General features: G+C 36.8%; 1 protein-coding gene across 2 annotated transcripts in view; it reads right to left on the bottom strand.

Annotated features, from left to right (window-relative positions):
- Positions 1 to 11292: 11292 nt before the first annotated feature.
- cass (apoptosis inhibitor cassowary) overlaps positions 11293 to 22343 on the bottom strand; it is a 36340-nt gene continuing 25289 nt past the window's right edge. For both annotated transcript variants that reach the window (XM_089094541.1, XM_089094542.1), the window contains one exon: positions 11293 to 12884. In XM_089094541.1, coding sequence (XP_088950667.1) covers positions 11389 to 12876 — 1488 coding nt within the window. In that variant the 5' untranslated portion in view covers positions 12877 to 12884 and the 3' untranslated portion in view covers positions 11293 to 11388. The remainder of the gene's footprint in view (positions 12885 to 22343) is intronic.

Raw genomic sequence — 22343 nt, 5'->3', positions numbered from 1 at the left:
ACTTAGAGTTCGTGAATGTTATCTGACGTATCTGACAAAAGATGTTGATAAAGAATTTATTCACTATGATACTAAGATTTAGTCAGTGTTATCAAACGTATCTGTCGAAAGATCTTGATACGGAATTTACTCGCTCTAATGCTGAGATTTTCTCAAATTTATCAAGGTTATCAGACTAACGACGATGATAAGGAATTTATTCACTCTGATACTTAGATTTTGTGAATGTTATCTGATGTATTAGACGTTGTAAGGAAGTTGATAAAGAATTTATTCTCTCTAATACATAGATTTTGACAATGTTATTCAACGTATCCGACAAAGAATATTGATAAAGAATTTATTCAATTTGATACATAGATTCAGTCAATGTTATCCGATGTATCTGACAAAGATATTGATAGAAAAAATTCATTCTATCTGATACTTAGATTTTTTTCAATGTTATCCCATGTATCAGACAATAGATGTTGATACAGAATTTCATCACTCTGACACTTAGGTTTTGATAATGTTAACCGACATATCCGGCAAAGGATATTGATAAAGAATCTATTCGCTCTGATACTTGGATTTTATCAATTTTATCCTGACCTATCCGACAAAAGATGTTGATAAAGAATTTATTCATTCTGATACTTCGATTTTCTCTAAGTTAACCTATCTATCTGACATATGATGTAGGCAAATTCCTTTTCTCACATCTCCGATGTTTAAATAGACATTCTAAACGTTTGATATGCTAGCATACTCTAAAAATAATGAACACATAACAATGCAATGCATAATATATTTTTAATGAACTAATGACATGTAGAATATTAATAAAAAAATAAATTATTAATATCAATGAACAACTTTGGACATTTAGAATCTGTTTCATAAAATAGTTCACCATGTTCTCTCTTGATACTGTAGCTATTGTCTTCTCTTAGTTCGTAATCAGTAGAAAAATCAGAATAATCATTATTCCATTTCAAGTCATACACAATTTTTACTGGTGTGTAACCGACAGGTTAAGTATGCGTTCCATCTTTGGTATTATTAGATTCATTGTGTGTTTGATCAGTGATGGTAGTAACGTTTGTTGGCACTTTGTTTTTCATCAATTCATTTTTATATTTCTTAGTGATATTTTCTACCAATGCCCTTTTTATTTTTCCGGCAATTTCACTCTCTATTACCACATTATTTTTACACAGTAAACAGTTCCGGCACGTAGATAGGATATGGTTTAGGATATTAGTAGTAGAATACGCCTGTCTTCTTTTGACCTTCTGTTGAATTCTAATACCTGAAAGCTGACGATAGGATGTATCAGTAGGTAATGTGTTACCAGCAGCAGTAGCAAGGAATTGTCCTCTATCATCGATGATTATTTTTATGTTGGCATTCTCTTTGAGTGCAATCATCTCCGGAAAGCTCAATATCGCATATCTAACATTATAAGAGTAGAAGTTTTTTGGTACTCCAAAGGAATTTAATTCCTTGCTGCCATGATAATGCACGCATACGTTTCCGATATTGCTACAACTTGTATTTGTTTCATAGTTCAAATATTTCTCTTTGTCAGAATTCAATGCTACACTGACACTATCATGTGAACACACCTTCTTGAAATAATTCATCTTCACTTTTTTAAAGGTAAGACTTATCTGTTTATACATCCACTGCGTAAAAATTACTTATTTAATCTATGCAATAAACTAGGTAGTGTGGATAACCTGCCATAGAGTACCAGTGGGACAGCCGCAAGCATATTTCATGTAATTTTAAGATACGTAAAAAAAATTGAATAATTTCTAAGTCCAAAAAATTAAATCCATAAAAAAAAGTGCTACTACAATCATTATTTTTCTAATAGTAAAAGTCGCGACTAACATTTCTATATCATTCTCATTTTGAATTTGGAAAATATTACATGTAAATTTTCTATGTTTTAAGTATGTTTTATGTCATTCTAAGACATATAAAAAAAAGTTGAAAGTATAAAAAATGGGGGAAGGGGCCCAAAAATTTGGAGGGAGGGGGCCCCTTGGAGGTTGAGGATAGGAGACCCTTGGAGGTTGAGGTCCTTGGTGGTTAGGGTCATTGGTGGTTGCGGTCATTGATGGGTCAAACCCATAATCATCTCACAAGTTGATTTCTAAGGATTTCTAAGGATTGTTCTGAATTTCTTTATTAAAATTCTTTTCTTGACATCTACATCTATATGAATCTCAACTGTTTAGCATACTCCAATGCTAAGGCATATTTTTATGTTGACAACACTGCTCGATTGACACTTGTGTATTATACAGAACACAGTCGAGGAGTAAAGCTAGGCCAAGCCATATGGTCATCTTGGCGCCTATGACTCTATTAGTTTCAACTTTTTAGCATATCACTATACTAAACCATACTTTATATTGGCAACACTGTTCAAAGGGTACTTGTGTATTATACAGAACACTGTCAAGAAGTAAAGCTCAGTCAAGTCCCATGATCACCTTGTCAGCAGTAATTGTTTCCATAGATTGATACCATTGATGTTATTCCAAATTTATGTTAAGTTGCGTAAGAGTTACCACCCCCATCGGACTTACCTTAACTGGTAAGAGGTTTAACCCTTTTAGCACTTTCATACAATCCAATTAATAATATCTCCAGCTCTGTTTCACCCCTAGTATTAAATCACCAATTAAGATCATTCAGAGCAGAGTTATACCAATGGAATACCTTTTTCCAAATTGAGTTATTTTACGCAAATGATACAACTTTGTATCATTATTAGATACCGCTAATAATGCAATCAATTGTGGACGAGATGCAAGATACCTTCAAGCTAGAGCTTATTAGAGTGTTTGACAAGTTTTGACTCAAAAAAGTGTTCGGCTTGGCTGTATCTTTAGTAAAAACATTATTTATACGAAAAAACACGATTATCTTACCCTTCAGCTGAAACCAGGATTTTTACAGAAAGTCTATTAATTTTTTGAACACGTTATACCAAGGTCTTTAGTTTTGGGTATTGACCCATAGAAACCTGTCTGATAAGTCTTGTCCCCGGCACGGTAGTTGATGCATGGCCGTAGTAAGTCATGTACCGTTGAAACTGCACTGTATATTAAGTACCCTCCGTATTCGATGTCTCTGATTGGTCCAGGAAATGGCTGTTGCCTCAGAAACCTGTCTGGTTAGTCATGTCCCTTTTGTAGTACCAGATACCTGTCCGTGGTAAGTCATGTTATAGGTCCATAATATAGTTTATGGTCATATTATGCAATATCCCGTCCGATAGCAATATGACTTACTACTGTCATTGAAATTTTCCTGTCTAGATTATGCTAAAACCGTGGTAGGAGTTTCTTAAAAATTAACAACGATTTTCATTTATTTTGATGGTCAGTCTGGGCCAAAAGATAAAAGGAAAGCCCCATCTTTATGAATTTTCTAACCCCTTCATGTAGTGGTGGGCGATATTTTGATTGATTGATATATCGATATTTTCACTTTCGGTATTCGATATATCGATATCGATATTTCAGATAAGTTTTTTGCTATCTCATGGATTTGCCGAAGTTCAGTAACGCAAATGGTAAATAAAAGGTATTTTGTATAATTTTTTTTTTCGAAATTCAAATAATATAAAATAAAACAATAAAAATAAACTTCGATTACATAAATGAATATAATAAAAATCCAGATTTGGAATTATTCGGGCTAAGGAAAAGAGGAAAATAAACTACTGGCTATTCAAATACATCAGCATATCAGTGTTTTTCCCTGAGAGTCGGTTCCACCGTTCAGTGATTATCTGACCAGCCTTGGAAAACACTCTTTCAGAAGAGACACTGATAGCAGGCACAGCCATGAATTTCATTGCAACTTCGCAAAGGTGTTTTTGGGACCCCATAGCACGAAACTTCCAATACTTGAGTGGACCAGTTTCTCTTGAAACTGTTGGCTCCCTATTGAAAGTTTGCAGAGCCATGATATATGCGGCTGCAATCGAAGCATGTCCTGCTTTGACTATAAGGACATCACAGTGTGAACCCCACAAACTAGCTTGATTCTGATATGACTGCATCGCAGATCTTCTGATCTGCGATCTTCTGATCGAGATTCAGCGGCCAGCAAAGCCAAATCTATCTCGTTTACAATTTTGCTCTCAACTTGTAGAAGATCGTCAGGTGAAATATATATTTTCTTGAAACGCGGGTCAAGATATGTGGCAATGGCAACGGGTGTGACTCGGCCAAGACTTGTAAGCCTACAAAGCATTTTATTCAGCAACGCCTTTCGAAGCTCTTCAGTACGAATATAAATTGGACATACGATATTTGTAGGCAATTACGCTGCGATTGAGGTGAGGAAAGAAAAGTAAGCAGAAGACGGGTGGAGAGTTGTTAGCAAGAGCCGTGGTACCCGCTAGGCTTTCCCCTTAAATTGCGGGGACAAGGTAGACAGCCTTCAAGGCTTCCTTTACTTCTCTCGCAGGGAAACCACCAGAAAAATATCGAATTAGTTCAACATTTGGATTAGATTAAGTCGTCTGATATAAGGAACAATTAGTGTATTTTTTTTGGAATTGCGTAGTATAAGGAAAAAGCCGCACAGTGTTGCCACGACTGTTACAGTTCAATATGCCATAAAACGGTGAAATAAATTTGGCCGTATTATCGCCGAATAGCATCGGAAAACTTACGGTACCTATTCTGCGCATTCTTCTCGAAAAACATGGACTAGATACGTCCGAGAAAAAGGCAGACCTTGAAGCACAAGTGAAATTATTGACTGCCAAGCTACGAACCGATGGTAACGATGGGAGAGGGCAGGCAACTTTTAAATCTACCCGGAAAGAACCTGCAGCTAAGAAAAGTCTCGAACCGATGCTTTTAGACGACGGAGGCGACTGCTCTACAGATCAAGATTTTGCTCAGGAGAGTTGATGCAGCTCCACCTTGCTATGGCCGAAAAAGACAAAATCATTCAGCTTCAACAAAAGCAAATAGATCTATTGCTAAATCTTGTGGTACATGAGCTGAAAGAGGATGTTGCCAACCAGCCTAAACAATAAAGCGTTTCTAAACAAAGTCGCTCACAGTTTACTAGTCGACCACACACAGAAAAGAAACAGAAAAGAACGATTTGCAAATATTTTGGTCATGGAAAATGCAACAAAGGTAAAGCTTGTACTTATGTTCATCCTTGCAAGTTTTATGCAGCTAATAAGTGCAAGAGTCAGAATGGCAAGTTTGATCACCCGTACCTGTGTAAGCATGGTTCGTTACGCCAGTGCCCTAACAAACATAAATGCAATTTTGTCCACACCACGAAACAGGAACTGTCTCCAAAGCAGCAACCGGCGAGGTCTCCAAATACCAGCCATCCTAGGCGTTTCCCATTGAATAATCATAGAAGACCGGTTTCTAACGAGAGGTATTTCCCCTTTGTATTTTATGTACCCTAGCCAAAATGCTGCTTCTTTTTTCTTCTCAGGTAACAACCAAGTTGTTCAACCCAGCCCAGTTCTCCCTCCCAAATGGAGTATGGCGAGCCACTGGCCATCTCTTGGGTTCCCTGCAGCCCCCACGCCCGTTGTCCCAACAAGTTCTAATAATTTGGGAAACTTCCAGCATTTTTCGGCGATCTACCCCAGGCAGATTAAAAGAAAGAAATAGGTAGTTCCTACGACCTCCCCTCGTGTCTCCTTGTTAATGCCCAGTCTATAAGCAATAAAGTGACGGAACTTTCGACAAGAGTAAATGACAATAGAATTGATATTTGCTGTATAACAGAGACGTGGTCTGCCAATGAGTTTAACGCCCAGATAAGTAACTATAATTTTCTCGTCAAGACTAGGCGAAACAAGGAAGGCGCTGTCGTCACACATGGAGGAGTAGTACGTATGTACATTCAAAACGATATACCGCATCAGATATATGAAGGCTCTCAGACTACCAACTACGAGCTGCTGTGGGTAATACTGAGACCAAAAGTTCTTCCCCGTAAGTTTTCCTCGATCATAGTTGGAGTACTCTATTTTCCGCCACGGTCGAGTTACAGCTGGGAGCTCATAGCCCACCTACAAGCATGTTTGGATGAGATTAAATTGAGACACCCAAACAGTTCTGTCGTTCTTATAGGTGATTTCAACGACCTACTACCCAGCTGCATTGAACGATCGCTAAGCTTGAAGCAAGTTGTTCGTGAAAAGACAACTCAAAAGTCTGTCATTGATCTCATCTTCACAGATGTTTCCGATTTCTATAGTGATCTATTGACGTTGCCGAGTCTTGGTAAAAGTACACACTTCCGTATACACTAATGTCCAAGTGAAGAAAAGAGAATAGGAACCGGAAGAACTTTTTTGAGCCAGCCTCTGGCTAAGTCTGGAAAAGAGCTGTTCTCTAATGGATTATATCGAAAAACTGGAAAAGTATGTACGAAAACTGCAATTCCAGCTACATTTATTAAATATTTTCCACTGAAATACGGATAGCTTATGATATGTATTTTCCAGAGAAGACAGTCACAGTAAACTCAGCTGACAAGCCCTGGGTTAACTCGCGCCTGAAAAGGCTGATACGCAAACGCAAAAGGCTCCATAAAAGGGGGAAGATAGGTGAAGATTCCAAGCTGAGAAATCAAGTGGTCTATAAATGTAGATTGGCTGAGAAGTCATACGGTTCAAAAATGAACGAGCTCATGTCCAAAAACCAGCCAGTTACTATAAAAGAATACGGCTTCTCACCGGCTCCTCTGTAAGGCAAAGTGTAAGCGTATACGACGAATCTGGGAATAAGCTTAACTCAAACACTATAAATAAGTATTTTGCTATTATTTTCAGAAGCAATCCACCAATTTCCAGTGTTCCCCCCTTGGCTGCTCCATCTGAAATACCTGTGATTTTCCCTCACAAAGTTGCAAAGGTTTTTGAGAGACTTTGCCCCAATAAGGCAACTTACCCTGGAGAAATTCCAGCAACCCTGTATAAAGAAAACGCAGCCTTTCTAGCTGAGCCTCTGACTGGCTTTTTAAACCATTGTACTTTGAGAGATACCTTTCCGGATAATTTAAAAAGAGCAGTTTTAACACAAATACCTAAAGTTTCGAATCCAAAAGGGGTGAGTGACCTACGACCTGTAAATTTGACCCCTTTTGTATCTAAAGTTTTCGAGCAGTTTCTTAAGAAATGGTTACTAGAAGATTTCTGTGATCAATTAGATCCCTGTCAGTATAGGTTTATCAAAGAATCTAGCAAAGTACATTATCTCATCAAAATTATGGAAGAGGCTCTAGATCATCTAGAAAATAAAGATGCATTTGTAGAAATATTGCAAGCAGACTTAGAAAAGGCTTTCGACAAATCATGCCATCCGAATATTCTTGGGTCAATGACAGATTTTAGACCTTTTTTAATTCGGATAGTTTATAGTTTTTAACAAGGACGGCAACAGTTTGTTAGTGCTGATGGGGTACAATCGGATTTTCTTGAGGTTTTCTGTGGAATACCCCAAGGTACCAAAACGGGACATGTTTTATTTTTAATACCTGTTTTATTTTTTAATACATTATTTTTAATGATTTATCATTGCTGATACTTCATAAGCTAGGATCCATGATTAGTACGGATGGCATAATTCGCCGTTTGGAGGCTGACTGTGAAGAAAAACGGCTTTCAATTAATAGGAAAAAGTCAGCACTTATGAGAGTCTCGTTTAAAAAAAAAAGTTTCTAGTCAAAGTGATATAATTGTGCCAATTGTAAACAATATGACAACTTTAGGTGTGACTTTTAACGCAAAAATGTCATGGATGGATCATATAAATAATTGTACTAAGAAGGCTAAAACAGCGTTGCGTAATCTAGTCACAATTCGGCGATTCGGTTTTAGTCGTTTTTCACTGTTGAATTTTTATAATTTGTACATTCGGAGTATTTTAGAGTATGCTTGTCTTGTGTGGCCTCCGGGGCTAAGTAAAGAGCAAAGAAATGACCTTGAGAAAGTGCAGGAACGAGTTACCCGTGTGATATTAGGTCCAGAATTCACGAATTATGATAATAGCCTTAAAATCCTAGGCCTAGATAGACTTGATGCCAGGCGACACCAGATTACAATGGCCTTTGGACAGAAACTTTTGGAGTCAAGCAGGCATCGAGATTTGCTCCCTGAACCGGCAAGAACAGGGTGTAATACAAGACACCAGAATAAACTCAAGCCTTGTAAGCCCGTGGCTACCAACCACTACAGATTGTCTTTTCGACAGTATTTTGTGTCTCATTTTAATAAATAAGTGACAAGGAAGAGTGATTATTTAAATTATATTGAGTCTCATTTAATTCTTGTTATTTGACATAATACATTCGTATCGTATCGTAAGCTCATCAGCCACATCTGAGAATCCACCAAAATCTACCTGAACAAGGTGGTGTCTCAAAATCTTAGACAAAGGCAGGACTTTTGAGATGGGGGATAGCTTTTATATGAGAACTCAATAGTCGCCCCTTCAAAGGGTGTAAGCACCGCAATCACATTTGAAATAACACTCCACTCACTATCAGCGAGTATGAGGTCCACTTTGCCGAGAAGCGCAAGCGAGCTTGTTACCGACTCTTTCAAATCTTGTAGAGTACACAACATAGTAAGAAGTGAATTCCATCTAGTGGTCACACCAGGCTTTAGTTTTTTGGTGCAAACATTGTCAATAAAGATTTGAACCTGGCGCAACTTGTCGGTAGCTACAACGCTATGTCTGAAAAAGCTGACAATATTTTTAGCCTTTTGGACGAGAGGCAACGATTCTGCAGTACTATTAATAGCATCCCCCACATCAAATTTAGAGTATGTGCGAAGAACGAAACATGTGTCCATCCTGTACCTACTTGGGATGCAGTATTCTTTACGGTCCGAACTACATTTGTTCCATTATCAGTTACTACAGCAACAACCTTTTCCTTGATCCCCCACTCAGCGGCAATTTTCCAAAGGTGAGGCTTAAAAGTATCAGCACTATATATATATATATATATATATATATATATATATATATATATATATATATATATATATATATATATATATATATATATATATATATATATATATATATATATAACATCATTTTTTGCGAACTTTTCATTCTCAGTTGGTAATAATTCACACCTATCTGACTCGGGAGCCGGGAATGAATTCTTGCGAAAAAGATGCCAAGGTAAGATGTAAGATAGGGATAAATAAAACCAATTATAAACGAAAGAATTCAAACCTGCAAAGAATCTCGAAGATGTATGCTGAAAATTTGCAGAATTTTCAAGTGGTGGATTTTCCGCGGGGAATAGAGGGGGTTAGAGACCCCTAAAAATATCGGTTTCGATCATACGTTTCGATATTCGATATTTGGTCCCATATATCGATATATCAATATCGATATCATATATCGCCCAACACTACCTTCAGGCATAAAACGATGCGCGATTTTGCAAGGAGTACAATTGCTTCTGTCACGAAGAAGAAGATACAGCCTAGGACTTAGTCAAGGCTCTAAAAGTAATTGTGGTGCTTACAAGTACCACTAATTATCAAAATCTGCGAGCCATTTCTTAACGGACCGAAGGCAGGGGCGTAATTTACTATGGGGCAGGAGGGGCAACTGGTCCCTGTAGACCCAATTTTGCCCCTCCCCCCCAGACCTCAGTTGGCCCGCCCATCTGAAATTTAGTTTCTGCAAAACATATTGTCACTAAGATAAGCCTGCATAATTCAAGTATCCAGACAGACAGGTCAGTTTTCTTTAGTATATCTGTGCCTTTATGGTAATATATGGATCATTTTTCAGTTTTCACTGCCATTTTCACTTGATTTGGGAAAATTAGCTCCAACTTTGGCCTCCCCCTCCCCCCCACCCCCCCCCCACCCCAGGATTTTGACAAAATTACGCCACTGATCGAGGGACAAATAAAATTGATTGCATGACTTCTAAGCAAGACAGTGTCTGGTTATTTTTTTTGGGGGGGGGGGACAAAAAACATCAAAAATTTGTTTATATATATTTTGGTTGAGTTTTTACGAGTCTGAGAAAAATTTCAGAGGGACCAAACCACCTCTGGATACGGCCTTGCTTCTGAAAAAATATTTCATTTTTTAACGAGTAGGGCAAACCCAATGAAAAATCAAGTTTCGAGTTAGGTCTTTAACGAAAGTTTCTTTTAGCTGTTCAAGTATTTATTTTGTAAGCTAATTCCCTCCTCGGACGGTTCCGCCTCAGAAAAATTCTTCCCGCGTATGAAATTTTCCTCAGTCAAAATAACCTCATTTCTTAAAATTACCAGTTTATTTAAAATCACCTCTTACTAATTCTTTTTATTTTCCTCCGTCAAGGTACAAGGCATTTTGCATAGAAACATTTGCTCCAATTTTTTTATTTGAAAACTTCAACCAAATTCTTACTCCCTTCTTACTAGTCAAACCACACATTCTTGATGACAACTAGTCATCTGTAATCGTTCCTGCTAAAATGTTACAGATTCTTGCCACTTGATTAAGTAATCTCTATGCCTTTAATTTTCTGAAAAAAAAAAAAATCAGAATCAGTAACCCGGAAATTAATCAGCGAAGTAACGACCCTTAACAGAGAGACATGAAAACACTGCCTTAGTAAATGTACGTCATTCCCAACCCGTTCATTTCCGAATCCACCTATTATCCAAGTTGAATTGTATGCTTTTTGTGCGTGGACACCTTTCGTCCCTTAAGCTAATTCAAATTTTTTATGTTCATAGGTAGGACATGGCCCAGAATTGGTTGAGAACCACTGATCTATAGCATCACGTTATAATATATATATTAGCTTTTTTTTCTTTTGAAGCTTACTTGCTTATGAAATTCAGTAAATAGCTTCAACCTCAAATGGCAATCCATAAAATATTGAATATTTGGAATTTACAAGATAATGAAGCTATTATCCCCTTCCTTGTGTGGCAAGTAAACATTTGCACAAGCAAAATACCTAAATACTTACCTAATACAAACCAAACCGATCTTACACACACACCCACACCCACAATGTGTGTAATGCACATAGTAATGCACATTCCTGATATTGTTGGAATATATATATATATATATATATATATATATATATATATATATATATATATATATATATATATATATATATATATATATATATATATATATATATATATATATATATATATATATATATAACTTAATTTGAATAGTATCAAGAATATGCATTACAATAAGTCCCAGTCCCCTTGCTTTGAAAAAATGTGTTGACAAAACAATTAAGGACAAAATAATTTTACTTTAGAAAAAAAGTCATTCCTGAGGAGAGAAACAAGATTACTCAATCAGTTTATGAAAAGAAACAGGTGCAACGGTCAATACCTTCCTCTTCCACTAAACCGGCCACGGAATCCCTGTCTATCTGGACGTGAACTGAATTTACCACCTGGGACTGAGTAAGGTTGCTTATAAAATCCCTTTCCTTTGCCTTCTCTCTCTCTTTTTGCACTGGTTGCCTCCGTCTCAACAATTTCGTGTTTTCGCTTTACTAATTCATTCTGAGGCTCTTTCTTAGTTTCAAAAGATAACAGAATAGTTTTTGAGAAACTGGGAGGACTTTTCATGAAATCTATAACAATGGCTTGAATGTTAGACAAAACCTTCAATGCGCGCCATTTCTCGTCAAGATGTGTATCATCAGGCTTCAGTTTCTTAATATCATCATTCAAAGTCTTGATGTATGCAACAGCATTACGAGATAAATATTGAAGTCTTAGTCGGAATTCTCTCAGTCTTCCTTGTTCACTGAAAAAAGCTGGATACTTTCCGCCAACCTTGTGTAACACAAATAGGACAGCTTCACAGCTTGAGTAATCAAAGCTTACATTCTGTTCAACAATTTCAGGATTAAACGGGGGTACAATTTCTTCGAAAACAAGATAGAGTGATTCTAGCAACATTTGGGGTTCATCAATCTCACCACAATGTGCTGTTAAAACAGCTAGCGTTTTAAGAAGATCTGCCTTGTGAGCATCACTTATATCCTTGAGCCGGGGAAGCAAGTTGTGAATCACAAACTTAAGCATTCTGCTAGATCGAACAGCAGAACAGAAAAAAGGCAAGGCAAACTTCAGGCTGGCTATAGCATCTTCTAACGCCGTTACGTCAGAATCTTTAGAGGCAACGGCTTCACTAAAATCAATTGCAAGATCTGCCAAAGTTTGCTGTCCAGATACAGACTTGCCAATCCTTGTATATTTCAACACTTCTAATAGCATAGTAAACTCTTCTGATGAAAACTCTTTGAGCAACTTTTTACATTCTATTAATAAGTTAATTTCAGCTTCTGGAGCTAATGTACCAGATTCCATCTGTTTCAATTTTGTTGCGAGAAAACGGAATATCTTCAATCGGGTTGCTCGATTTCCTTCTCTAATCAGCGTTATCATACCAGTTGTGGCTGCATGAGAGTCGATTTTTAGTATATTTTGCATAGCTTTGTGAATACTTGCTTCTTCGTTTTTATCATCTGTCTTTAAAAGTTGGACAAGAATATAACTTAAATCAGCAATTTGCGATTTGAAATCTCGACAAATTACGGGTAAATCATTTATAACTTGCTTCCGAACAGAAACATCTGGATCTTCACATAGGTCAAACATAGCGTTTAGGGAATTAGTATCAAAAGATGGGAAGCGTTTAGCAAACCTAGCGATAAATTGCGATGCAAGCATTTTCTCTTTAGCAACTGAAGATGAAACAGCTTCAAGTATCAATGTGAATTTTTGCTCGTATTCACTATTAACTTCTTTCATCCCAGATAAACTTTCAGCGTACTCATATAATTTTTCCAGATTATCCATGGTTCGACCTACAAGTAAAAATGGTGGTATACATAATGGCAAACCAACACTGTATTGTACTAATCAAGGGGCCTGCTTTGATTTTTATTTTGCTTTGGGTCTGTTTTTGTTTTATGTTGATATTCTTAATGCTAACAGCTGCTACTTGCTATAAACAGAATTATTAATTTATTTTTTTTAATCCTACAAACACCTTATTACTAATACAAAAAAATAAATAAATAAACAAACAACAATATTTGGCTGGGATCTTAAAGGCAATGTTAATATTCTTTTTGCGGCAATCTATCTACTAAAATATTTTCTTTTTTTCAGCTACGACTTGATTTTTGTAATGTTAATAGTTATACTACAGTTACAAAATTTTATACTAATTATGGTTACAGTTGTGGCTTCTACAAAGCAAACCACTGCCCATTGTAACCGGAAGTTTAAAAAGGCATTTTGAAAAAACAACAACAAAAAACTGTCAAGTGATGAAAAATTGCCGTTAGAACCTGACTAAGCAGTAATGTATCCTCTTTTCTGTTTTTGCTTCTTCTTTTTTCAGGGGCGATCGCGTCAAATCAGTGGTCATAGAAGCTTGGGGGAGGGGTCATTTGAAAGACAATCGCCACAAAAGATGAAATTGAAGTAAAATGCAATTTTTTACAAAAAAAAATGCATCTTCATACATAAGATAAATGGTGGCCGGCGTTTACCGCCGTTTACATTTACGTAAAGTAAATGTAATGGTTGATTTAAGTGTTTTTTCCCGGTGTTAAGTGTATTTTTTTTCAATGACCGATTTTCCAAGTATTAAGTACTATTATTAGGTTAATAAAGTGTTTCATATAAGTGTTTTATGATGATCGCTGATCAAAGTTTATGTTATTTGTGCCTTTCATTTACGTTATTTTTACTATGTTCATAGCCGTATATTTGGCTTTAAAATAAACTTCTCTATATATCTATCTAATATAGAGAATAATTGTACCAAACACATTTTGCATACAGACACGCTATGCTTTACCCCCCCCCCCCCTCTAATATTCAAATTTAGAGCCCAAATTTATTTCTAAAGTAACGAAAAAACAGGTGTTTTCTCGAATTTTACACAGCGTAAACTTGAGTGAGTGGCGCATAATACACAAGCACCAAAATTCGTTCCCCCTACGGAAAAAAACTCAAATAAGATGCTCAAATTTGGAAAGCCTTGATTTCCACGATGGGGGGGGGGGGGTATTTTCCGCGGGAGGGAGGGGGGTATTTTCTGTGGGAGGGGGGGGAATCGCCGGGGGGTAAACGTCTAGAACCAAGATAAATATAGCACACACGCCTTTTGAGAAGTTGCTTCTCTGGACTATGAGGTCATTCCTAAAAACTGTCATCATATATCGTGAAATACCATGCTGGGCTTTTAGAGTATTTCCGAGAAGTGTCAGTAAATTGTCAGAGAAGAAATTAAACCTGATTTTTTTTTTTTTTTTTTTTTTTTTTTTTTTTTTTTTTTTTTTTATTGGCTTGACATACATATCCTGAAGTTCTTGAGCAAAGGGAATCCCAATACAACAGAAGAAAGTATAAAATTTTTTCACTGCATCAGTTTAATGTTTCATGACGAAATGTGTTGTGGCCACCCCAACTTTATTGGTCTTTGTGAGACCTTCCTCGATTCAAAACTGAATCTATATTACATCTCCCTGGGTATAAGAAGGAGTATATGAACCGTAGTAGGATTGCTAAAGGTGGCCTACTGTTTGTGTTTCGGAACATCTTCCGTGCTTTGTTCCGTGCCGTGTTTCCGTACCTGTCAAGAAATGAAGAAGGGATTTTCGAACCCATGTTTATTGAGATTAAAACCCAAACTAAACCTCTGATTGTTGCTTCAGATTCTTGATGAGGTTTTGGAAGCAATCCATCGACATTCATGTGAACTTGTCATTATAGGACTTCAATATTAATTTGTGCGACCGGGGTCATCTTCTTCCATGGATTTTCTCTCAGATATGCTCGCTTCTGGCACATTACCTTCAGCATGTATTCCAACTTGCATAACTGATACTACTGCTTTTTTACTTGATAATTCTTTTTCATTGCTGATTTTGGGGCAAAATTCTGTATTGATGGGTGATATCTCAGACCATTTACCTGCTTTTTCCATGTATGATTTTTCTGACTCCTTATCTAACAGGCACCAGTGAGCTGGTTTTTCGTCTTTAAAATTTAATGATCGGAGTTGGCTCTTCTTAGATCGCGGTTGGCAGGTCATTCGTGGGGTATTTTTGAAAATGAATCTGATGTATATTCTCTTTTTAATTCTTGTTATGACTCTTTGAAAATATTATATTGGATACTTGTTATGCGTCCCAGTTGAATCTGGGATCGAAGAGGACAGCCCCTTTGAATCCTTGGATGACTCCTGGACTCCTTAAAAGCTGGTGGAAAAAAAAATCTTTGGGAGGCTTACAGGTCCTCTAAGCCATCTTCGCACGATTATCGTCTTCAAATTTTTAAGGCTTGTAGAAGAGTTTACAATCGCTTTGCCAGAGGGCCAAATCGTCATTTTACTATAGTAAATTTTCGGCGTGCTGTGGATACACTAAGAAAACATGGCAAGTAATCAATTCTATTATCAGGCGATTTCCTCGGCCCCCTTCTGCCCTTCTATTTCTTTGATTGATGGTAAAATCGTAGAGGGTGAGCTGAAAGTGCAAGACGCCCTTACTTCTTACTTTGCTAATATCGGAAAAACTACAGCCTCATCTACAAGTCTTTCTTCTTCTCGAAATGATTTTAGGTCGTTTCATCGTTTCTGCTCTTAATTCTAAACATTTTTTCATGATTCCTAGTTTGGTTTTAGAGCAAAGCACTCAACTGAGCATGCATGTGCAAATTTCTTGAATTATATACATACACCTTTTGACTCTGGTCTGATACCTGCTGCTTTTTTTCTCGGTGTAGGAAAAGCATTTGATTCAATAACACACAAGATTCTTCTTTGCAAACTATCCCGTATTGGAACACGAGAGAGTACTCATTCTTGGTTTCTATCATATTTATCTGGTCGAGTTATCTCGGATGATCCTCTCTTTTCCAACCCGTCTGAAATAAAGTGAGGTGTTCCACAAGGAGCTATGATTGAGCTGATACTTTTTTAAAATTTATGTTAATTACCTTATAAATACGGTTAAAAACCTAAAACCTAGAACTTGCTGTCGTCTTTGTCAACCTGCATCTGTAACTAATTGTGACAAGAGGTCATCCTTCTGCAATACACTTATAGCTTTTGCGGATGACAGCACTCTTGGCACACCCAGTAGAACTGAATCCGATCTCTGTTCAAACATGACACCTATTTTTGAAAGAGTTGCTCAGTGGTGTGATGTTGATTATCTTGCCTTAAATGTAGGAAAGTCATATTTTCTTATTTTCTCAAGAGCTTCCAGGTCTTGTTCTGGTTTAAATAAAATACATGTATCGAGGGGTTCCCTTAATAGACCTCTGGGTCGATGCGTTCAATTCCTAGGCATCTTGCTTGATGAGAATCTTTCCTTCAAGAATTATATTGACCTTATTAAAATCAAAGTCTCCAGAAGCCTCGGGATCCTTAAAAAACTGAAACACATTTTTCCAGGGCCAATTCTTAAAATCCTATTCTACAGCCTAGTTCAGCCTTATCTTCAATACTGTTCTATCATTTGGATTTCAAGTTTTCCCTTGATTAATAAAAAAAAAAAAAAACTTTACTAAAAATAGGCTTTTAAAGAAAAGTAAAGGCCATTTTAAATTTAATCTCATCAGATACAAATACCTGTAAAAATTCAAAATAAAAACGACCAGAAATTACTATTAAAGAATAAATGAAACCCAAAACGAACAGAAATTAAATAAACAATCATAGGATAAAACATAAAACAAGTAATAATATAAATAAACAAATAGATCTTAAAACGAAAAAAAATATTTTGCTATTGAAGCATAAATGAAACTTAAAACGGACATAAATTAAATAAACAATCAATGCAAACAAACATACAATAGATACTAATGTAAATGAATGAATAAATCTTAAAACGAGTTAAACTTAAATTGAATATGCAAATCAAGCTTGAAACGAGCAAAATCACTACAAACAAGAGTTTGGGTATTGCCTCTTTCTCTCACTGTAAAAGTCTAAAACCTACTGCGTCATTGGCGCTTTACTGAACACCAGTTTTATAACAAATATTTTGTTCTGTACTTAATATTGAAAATACACATTAAAATTATAGTAAAATTTTGAGCTGATGAGCTTACAGCAATTAATATCATTAGGCATCAAATATTCAGTTTAATTTATTAGTTCTTTCTAAAGTTGTTCAAGACGAATATAGTTTCACTACAAATAAGAGTTTGGATACTGCCCCCTTCCTTAACTGTAAATAAAAACCAAAAGCCTACTGCGTCACTGCTGCTTCACTGAAAACGAATTATATTACTAATATTTTCTTTTCCAGTTCTTACAGCATTGAAAATAAAAACAAAATTAGAGTGAAATAAATTCTTGATCTGATGGATCTTAAAATGACCATCGTATCAATATTTTGACTGATGAATTCAGACGATTCGAACTAGACTTATTAGGAGTTTCAGAAAATCATATCCCAGGGGTAGGAAGCCTGAAATTAGGTGATACAGAATTTGCTACTCAGGCAGGAAGGATGGGGTACATAGAGAGGGAGTAGGGCTCCTGCTGAGTAAAGAAGCTGCCATGTCTTGTTTAGGCTGGGAAAGTATTAATAATAAAATACTAATTGCTCATTTAATGACTAAAAAGTTCAGGGTATCAGTGTTATAGTAGTATATGCCCCTACAGAACCAACTGACGGAGATACTAACAGTTACAGAAGCAAATAGACAAGGTCCCAGGCAGAAATATGATGTTTTTACTAGGAGATTTTAACATTCAGGTCAGTAGAAATAGAGATATATGGTGTCCTAGCCTGGTTGAATTTGTTTCAAGAAAAGAATACAGAAATGGACACAGACTCTTGCAATTTTGTTGATATAACAATCTAGTTATAACCAACACTGTGTTTGATCATAAAACGGCTCATAAGTTAACATGGTATTCACGTGATGGTAAGACAGCAAACCTTATTGATTATGTTATAGTAAATCGAAGACTGGCAGGATCACTACAGGATACTAGGGTATATAGGAGTGCTGTTTATTGATGTTGAAAATAAAGATCACTATCTGGTAGTGTCAAGGGTTAATCTAAAGCTCAAATTTCAGAAGGGTAACTACCTCCCGGGAAGTTATGATGTTGGTAGACTTCAGGATAAGAAGTTGAGAGAAACTTGAAACACCTGAACACTATACTTCAGAGTTTTGAAACTTGATAATGTGGAAAAATGTGGGAATAATTTTATAAAAACGATTTATTAAGTAGTTGATGGTGTCTTGGGACGAAAGCTAAGACTGCAGCCAAGAATATTAGTGAAAAAGCTTTATGTTTAATAGAAAGGAGAAATGACTTGTACAATAAGTATATGATTGATAGATCATATGAAAACAAAAGGAATGTAAAGAAAGTGGAGAAAGCATTAAAATATGAACTAAGGAGGTGTGAAGTGGAGACCATGGATAAAATTGCCGAGGATCTGGAAGATGCAGCTAGACGGCATAATAATAAAATGTTATACTGGTATGTCAATAAATTGAGAGGGAAGAGTCAATCCAGACTTGGCCCAGTTAAAGATAGGAATGGTTCTACAATTAGCGATAAGGAAAGAATTACAGACAGGTGGGCAGAACATTTTGAGAATTTGCTATACCGAGATCGAGTTGCAGGAAAAGATATAAAGGAAAATGAAAAACTTTGTGATACTTTGGATGTGAAGGAAGATTTGTTTTGTGAGGAAGAATTAACGACAGTACTAAAACGATTAAAAAATCATAAGGCTCCAGGTGCTGATAGGGTAGTAATGAGTTTCTTAAATATGGTGGCTCTGAGGTTAGAAATAAGTTACTGAAGATTATGAATATGATTTTTGAAAAAGGGGAAGTAAGCCACTTTATAAAAAAGGTGATAAAAGTGAGTGCGGTAATTATCGAGGCATTAGTCTGGTCTCTGTAGGTAGCAAATTACTTAGTAATATGATACTTTTTAGACTGAGAGATGCCGTGGACAAAGTTTTAAGCGAAGAACAGTGAGGTTTTAGAAAAGGTAGAGGATGCGTCAACCAAATTATCACTCTTAGGTTAATAATTGAGAAGTGCCTGAGTAGTCAAACACCTTTGGTCCTCAGTTTTAAATATTATGAGCAAGCGTTCGATTCTGTTGATAGAACAGCTTTAGCAAAGGTTTTATCCTTGTATGGTATACCAGACAAACACATTAAAGTGATTAGTGTTATGTACGTGAAATAACACTGCTGCGGTTAAGGTAGGAAATGAGGTTAGCAGCTGGTTTTGTATTAAATCAGGAGTTAAGCAGGGGTGTGTTCTATCTCCCTTTATATGGATTATTTGATGTACTTTGTATTAAGGAGCACAGGAAAGGCAATGGAAGACCACGGAATCAAATGGGGAGGAAAAAGTCTCCTGGACTTAAATTATGTTGATGATCTAAGCATCCTAGATGACAGTTTGAGCGAAATGAATGGACTTTTAGAGGTTTTGCGAGTTCAGGGTGCTAGAATAGGTTTAAAAATTAATGTTAAGAAGACTAAGTCACTAAGGCTAGGAATAAGTGAAGTTGAAAAGGTGACGTTGGGTAATGAAAAGATTGATCAAGTGGGCAGCTTCACTTACCTTGGTAGTATTATTAGTTATGATAGTGGGAGCAGTGAAGATGCTAAAAGTAGAATAGCCAAGGCTCAGGGTGTTTTTTCACAATTAAAAAAAATTGGAAGAATGGGAAGATAAGTCTGCAAACCAAGATTAGAATATTAGAAGCTACAGTGATGACAGTAGTCAAATATGGTTCTGAAGCATGGGCGCTTCAAAAAGCGGATGAAGATTTGCTAGATGTTTTCCAGAGAAATTGCTTAAGGATTGTTCTGGGTATCCGGCTGACTGACCGTATTTCAAACAATAGGATGTACGAAAAATGTAGTTCAGTACCGCTCTCTAGGGCTATAATGAAAGAAAGGTTGAGATGGCTAGGGTACGCTGTGCGGATGAAGGATAACAGATTGCCGAACATTGTTCTTTTCGGCCAATCGTCTATGGCTAAACGGAAAGCAGGTCGTCCTCGTCTGGGGTGGGAGGACGTCCCAAAGAAAGATTTAAAGGAAATGGGAACTTCGTGGGAGGGTGTAAAAAGTGAGGCTTTGAATAGGATGGGGTGGAGGAGGAGCGTGCGTAGCTGTGTTGGCCTCAGGCGGCTTGGTGCTACGGTGAGTTGCTAGCAGTAGTAGAAGTAATAATTTCTGGGCGTTTTGAGTTTGAATTTTAACAGGTATTTGTATCTGCTGAGTTTAAGTTTAAAATGGCCTTTGCTTTTATTTGAAAAACTTATTTTTTGGAAAAAAGTTTGCCCCCTTTGAAATGAGCCCCCTTTAAAGTTTATACGACGACCCCTTCTAGATGAAGTGCGTCTGGAGAAAATAAATCGAGTGTAGGGGGAGGCTATCTGCCCTCCGATCACTTTTTACTCTCAAAAAGTAAATTACAACTTTCAATTTCCAATCAAATGAGCCCTCTATGAAGTTTATACCAGCATCCCTACCATAAACAACCATATATGTCCCCAAGGCATAACTTACAACGTCTACCCTCGGGCCCTGGGGGCTGTGTCGACACCGGAGTTTTCGTTATCTGAACTTTGAACTATTTTTAACAAAATGTCTATCTCAAAATTTTTATCTGATGCATCTAGGGCGTGGAGGGTGGGGGGCTAGTTGCCCTCCAATCTCTTTTGACTCTGAAAAAGTGAACAAGAACTTTCAGTTTCCAATCAAATGAACCCTCTCCTAAGTTTACAAACAACCTTTGCAAAAAAAAAAAACGATACATGCCCCAGAGCATTACCTACAACGCCTGCCTCCGGGCCATGGGAGATTGCGTCGAAATATGAGTTTTTCTTGTCTGACCTTTGAACTATTTTCAATGAAATGGCTATTTTAAAAAATTATCGGATAGGCTTGGGGAAAAAAGGGTGTGTGGGGAGGGCAGGTGCTAGTTGCCGTCGGATATCTTTTGACTCTTAAAACGTGAACTAAAACTTTCAACTTCCAATCAAATGAGCCATCTCTGAAGTTTATACGAGCATCCCTTTCATAAAAACCATGCACGCCCCAAGGACAACACTTACCCCCTGGGCCCTGGGGGATTGTATTGACACCGGAGCTTTTGTTACCTAATTTTTGAAATTAAAAAAAAAACTGACTATCTCAAAATCTGTAGCGCAGGGGTATGGGGAAAAAGGGCATAGGGGGGGGGGCTAGTTTCCCTTAAATCTCTTGACTCTTAAAAAGTGAACTAGTACTTTCAATTTCCAATCAAATGAGCCCTCTATGAAGTTTTTACGAGCATCCCTTTCATAAGAACCATACATGCCCTACATGCCCTTCTGAGAATAGGACAATGATCAGTGTTGGAGCTAATGTCACAATTGATGATAATGGGTTTCAAGAGGTCCTTTCTAGGAGCTCCAAAAAAAAGAAAAAAAACGTACCCAATTTTAAAGAACTTCCCCTCCCCAGTCCAAGATTCTCCTTCCAAAAACTTAGGAATTTACCTCAAAATGTCTCCTAATACCCCCTTTGAAATAACAAAGATTACTACAATAAGGGTTACAATTTTCAAAATGTTAAAATCAGTGTTTTCTCTTAACATTCACCATGATGGATCCTTGCTAATAGCTGTCCAAGATCAGAAATCAGCAGATATAATATTAAATCTAAAATCTCTTCTGAACACCCCAATTAATTCATCTAAATGGAACCCAAAACAATCCCCAACAAAAATAGTTGTATATAATGTTCCCCTAGAAATACCAATTCAGGAGTTAAAAGAAGGGCTCTCAGATAGGGCTGGTAACACAATCCCTGTAGAAGATGTCACTCAACTGGGTAAACCCAACTCTAATGGATTAAAAACAAGTAGATCTTTCTTATTTACACTGAAGGAAAAAATTAATATCCCAGAAAAGTTATTCCTATTTGGGCAAATCAAACTGCACAAGGAATACAAGCCAAAGCCTATCCAGTGTCAGAAGTGTCTGAAACTGGGACACACAACAAATAAATGCAATGAAATTCTCCTAGCCTGTAGTAATTGTAAGGGCTCTCATCCTAAAGAGTTGACAACTTGCAAAAATACTCAGCCTACATGTATCAATTGTAAAGGCCCACATGAATCTACCAATAAATCACAATGCCCTGCATATAAGAAAAAAGCACTAACACTCCAAATAGCAAGAGAGAAGGCCATTCCATACCCTTTTGCAGCTATGGAAGCAAATGCTGTCCAACCACACCAAATAAAACCTATAA

This window comes from Artemia sp. Qi Xiang Cuo, chromosome 9, assembly GCF_049724085.1.
Source record: "Artemia sp. Qi Xiang Cuo chromosome 9, ASM4972408v1, whole genome shotgun sequence".
In the NCBI taxonomy this organism is placed as follows: Eukaryota; Metazoa; Arthropoda; class Branchiopoda; order Anostraca; family Artemiidae; genus Artemia; species Artemia sp. Qi Xiang Cuo.
This window is presented reverse-complemented; position numbering and strand designations above follow the sequence as displayed.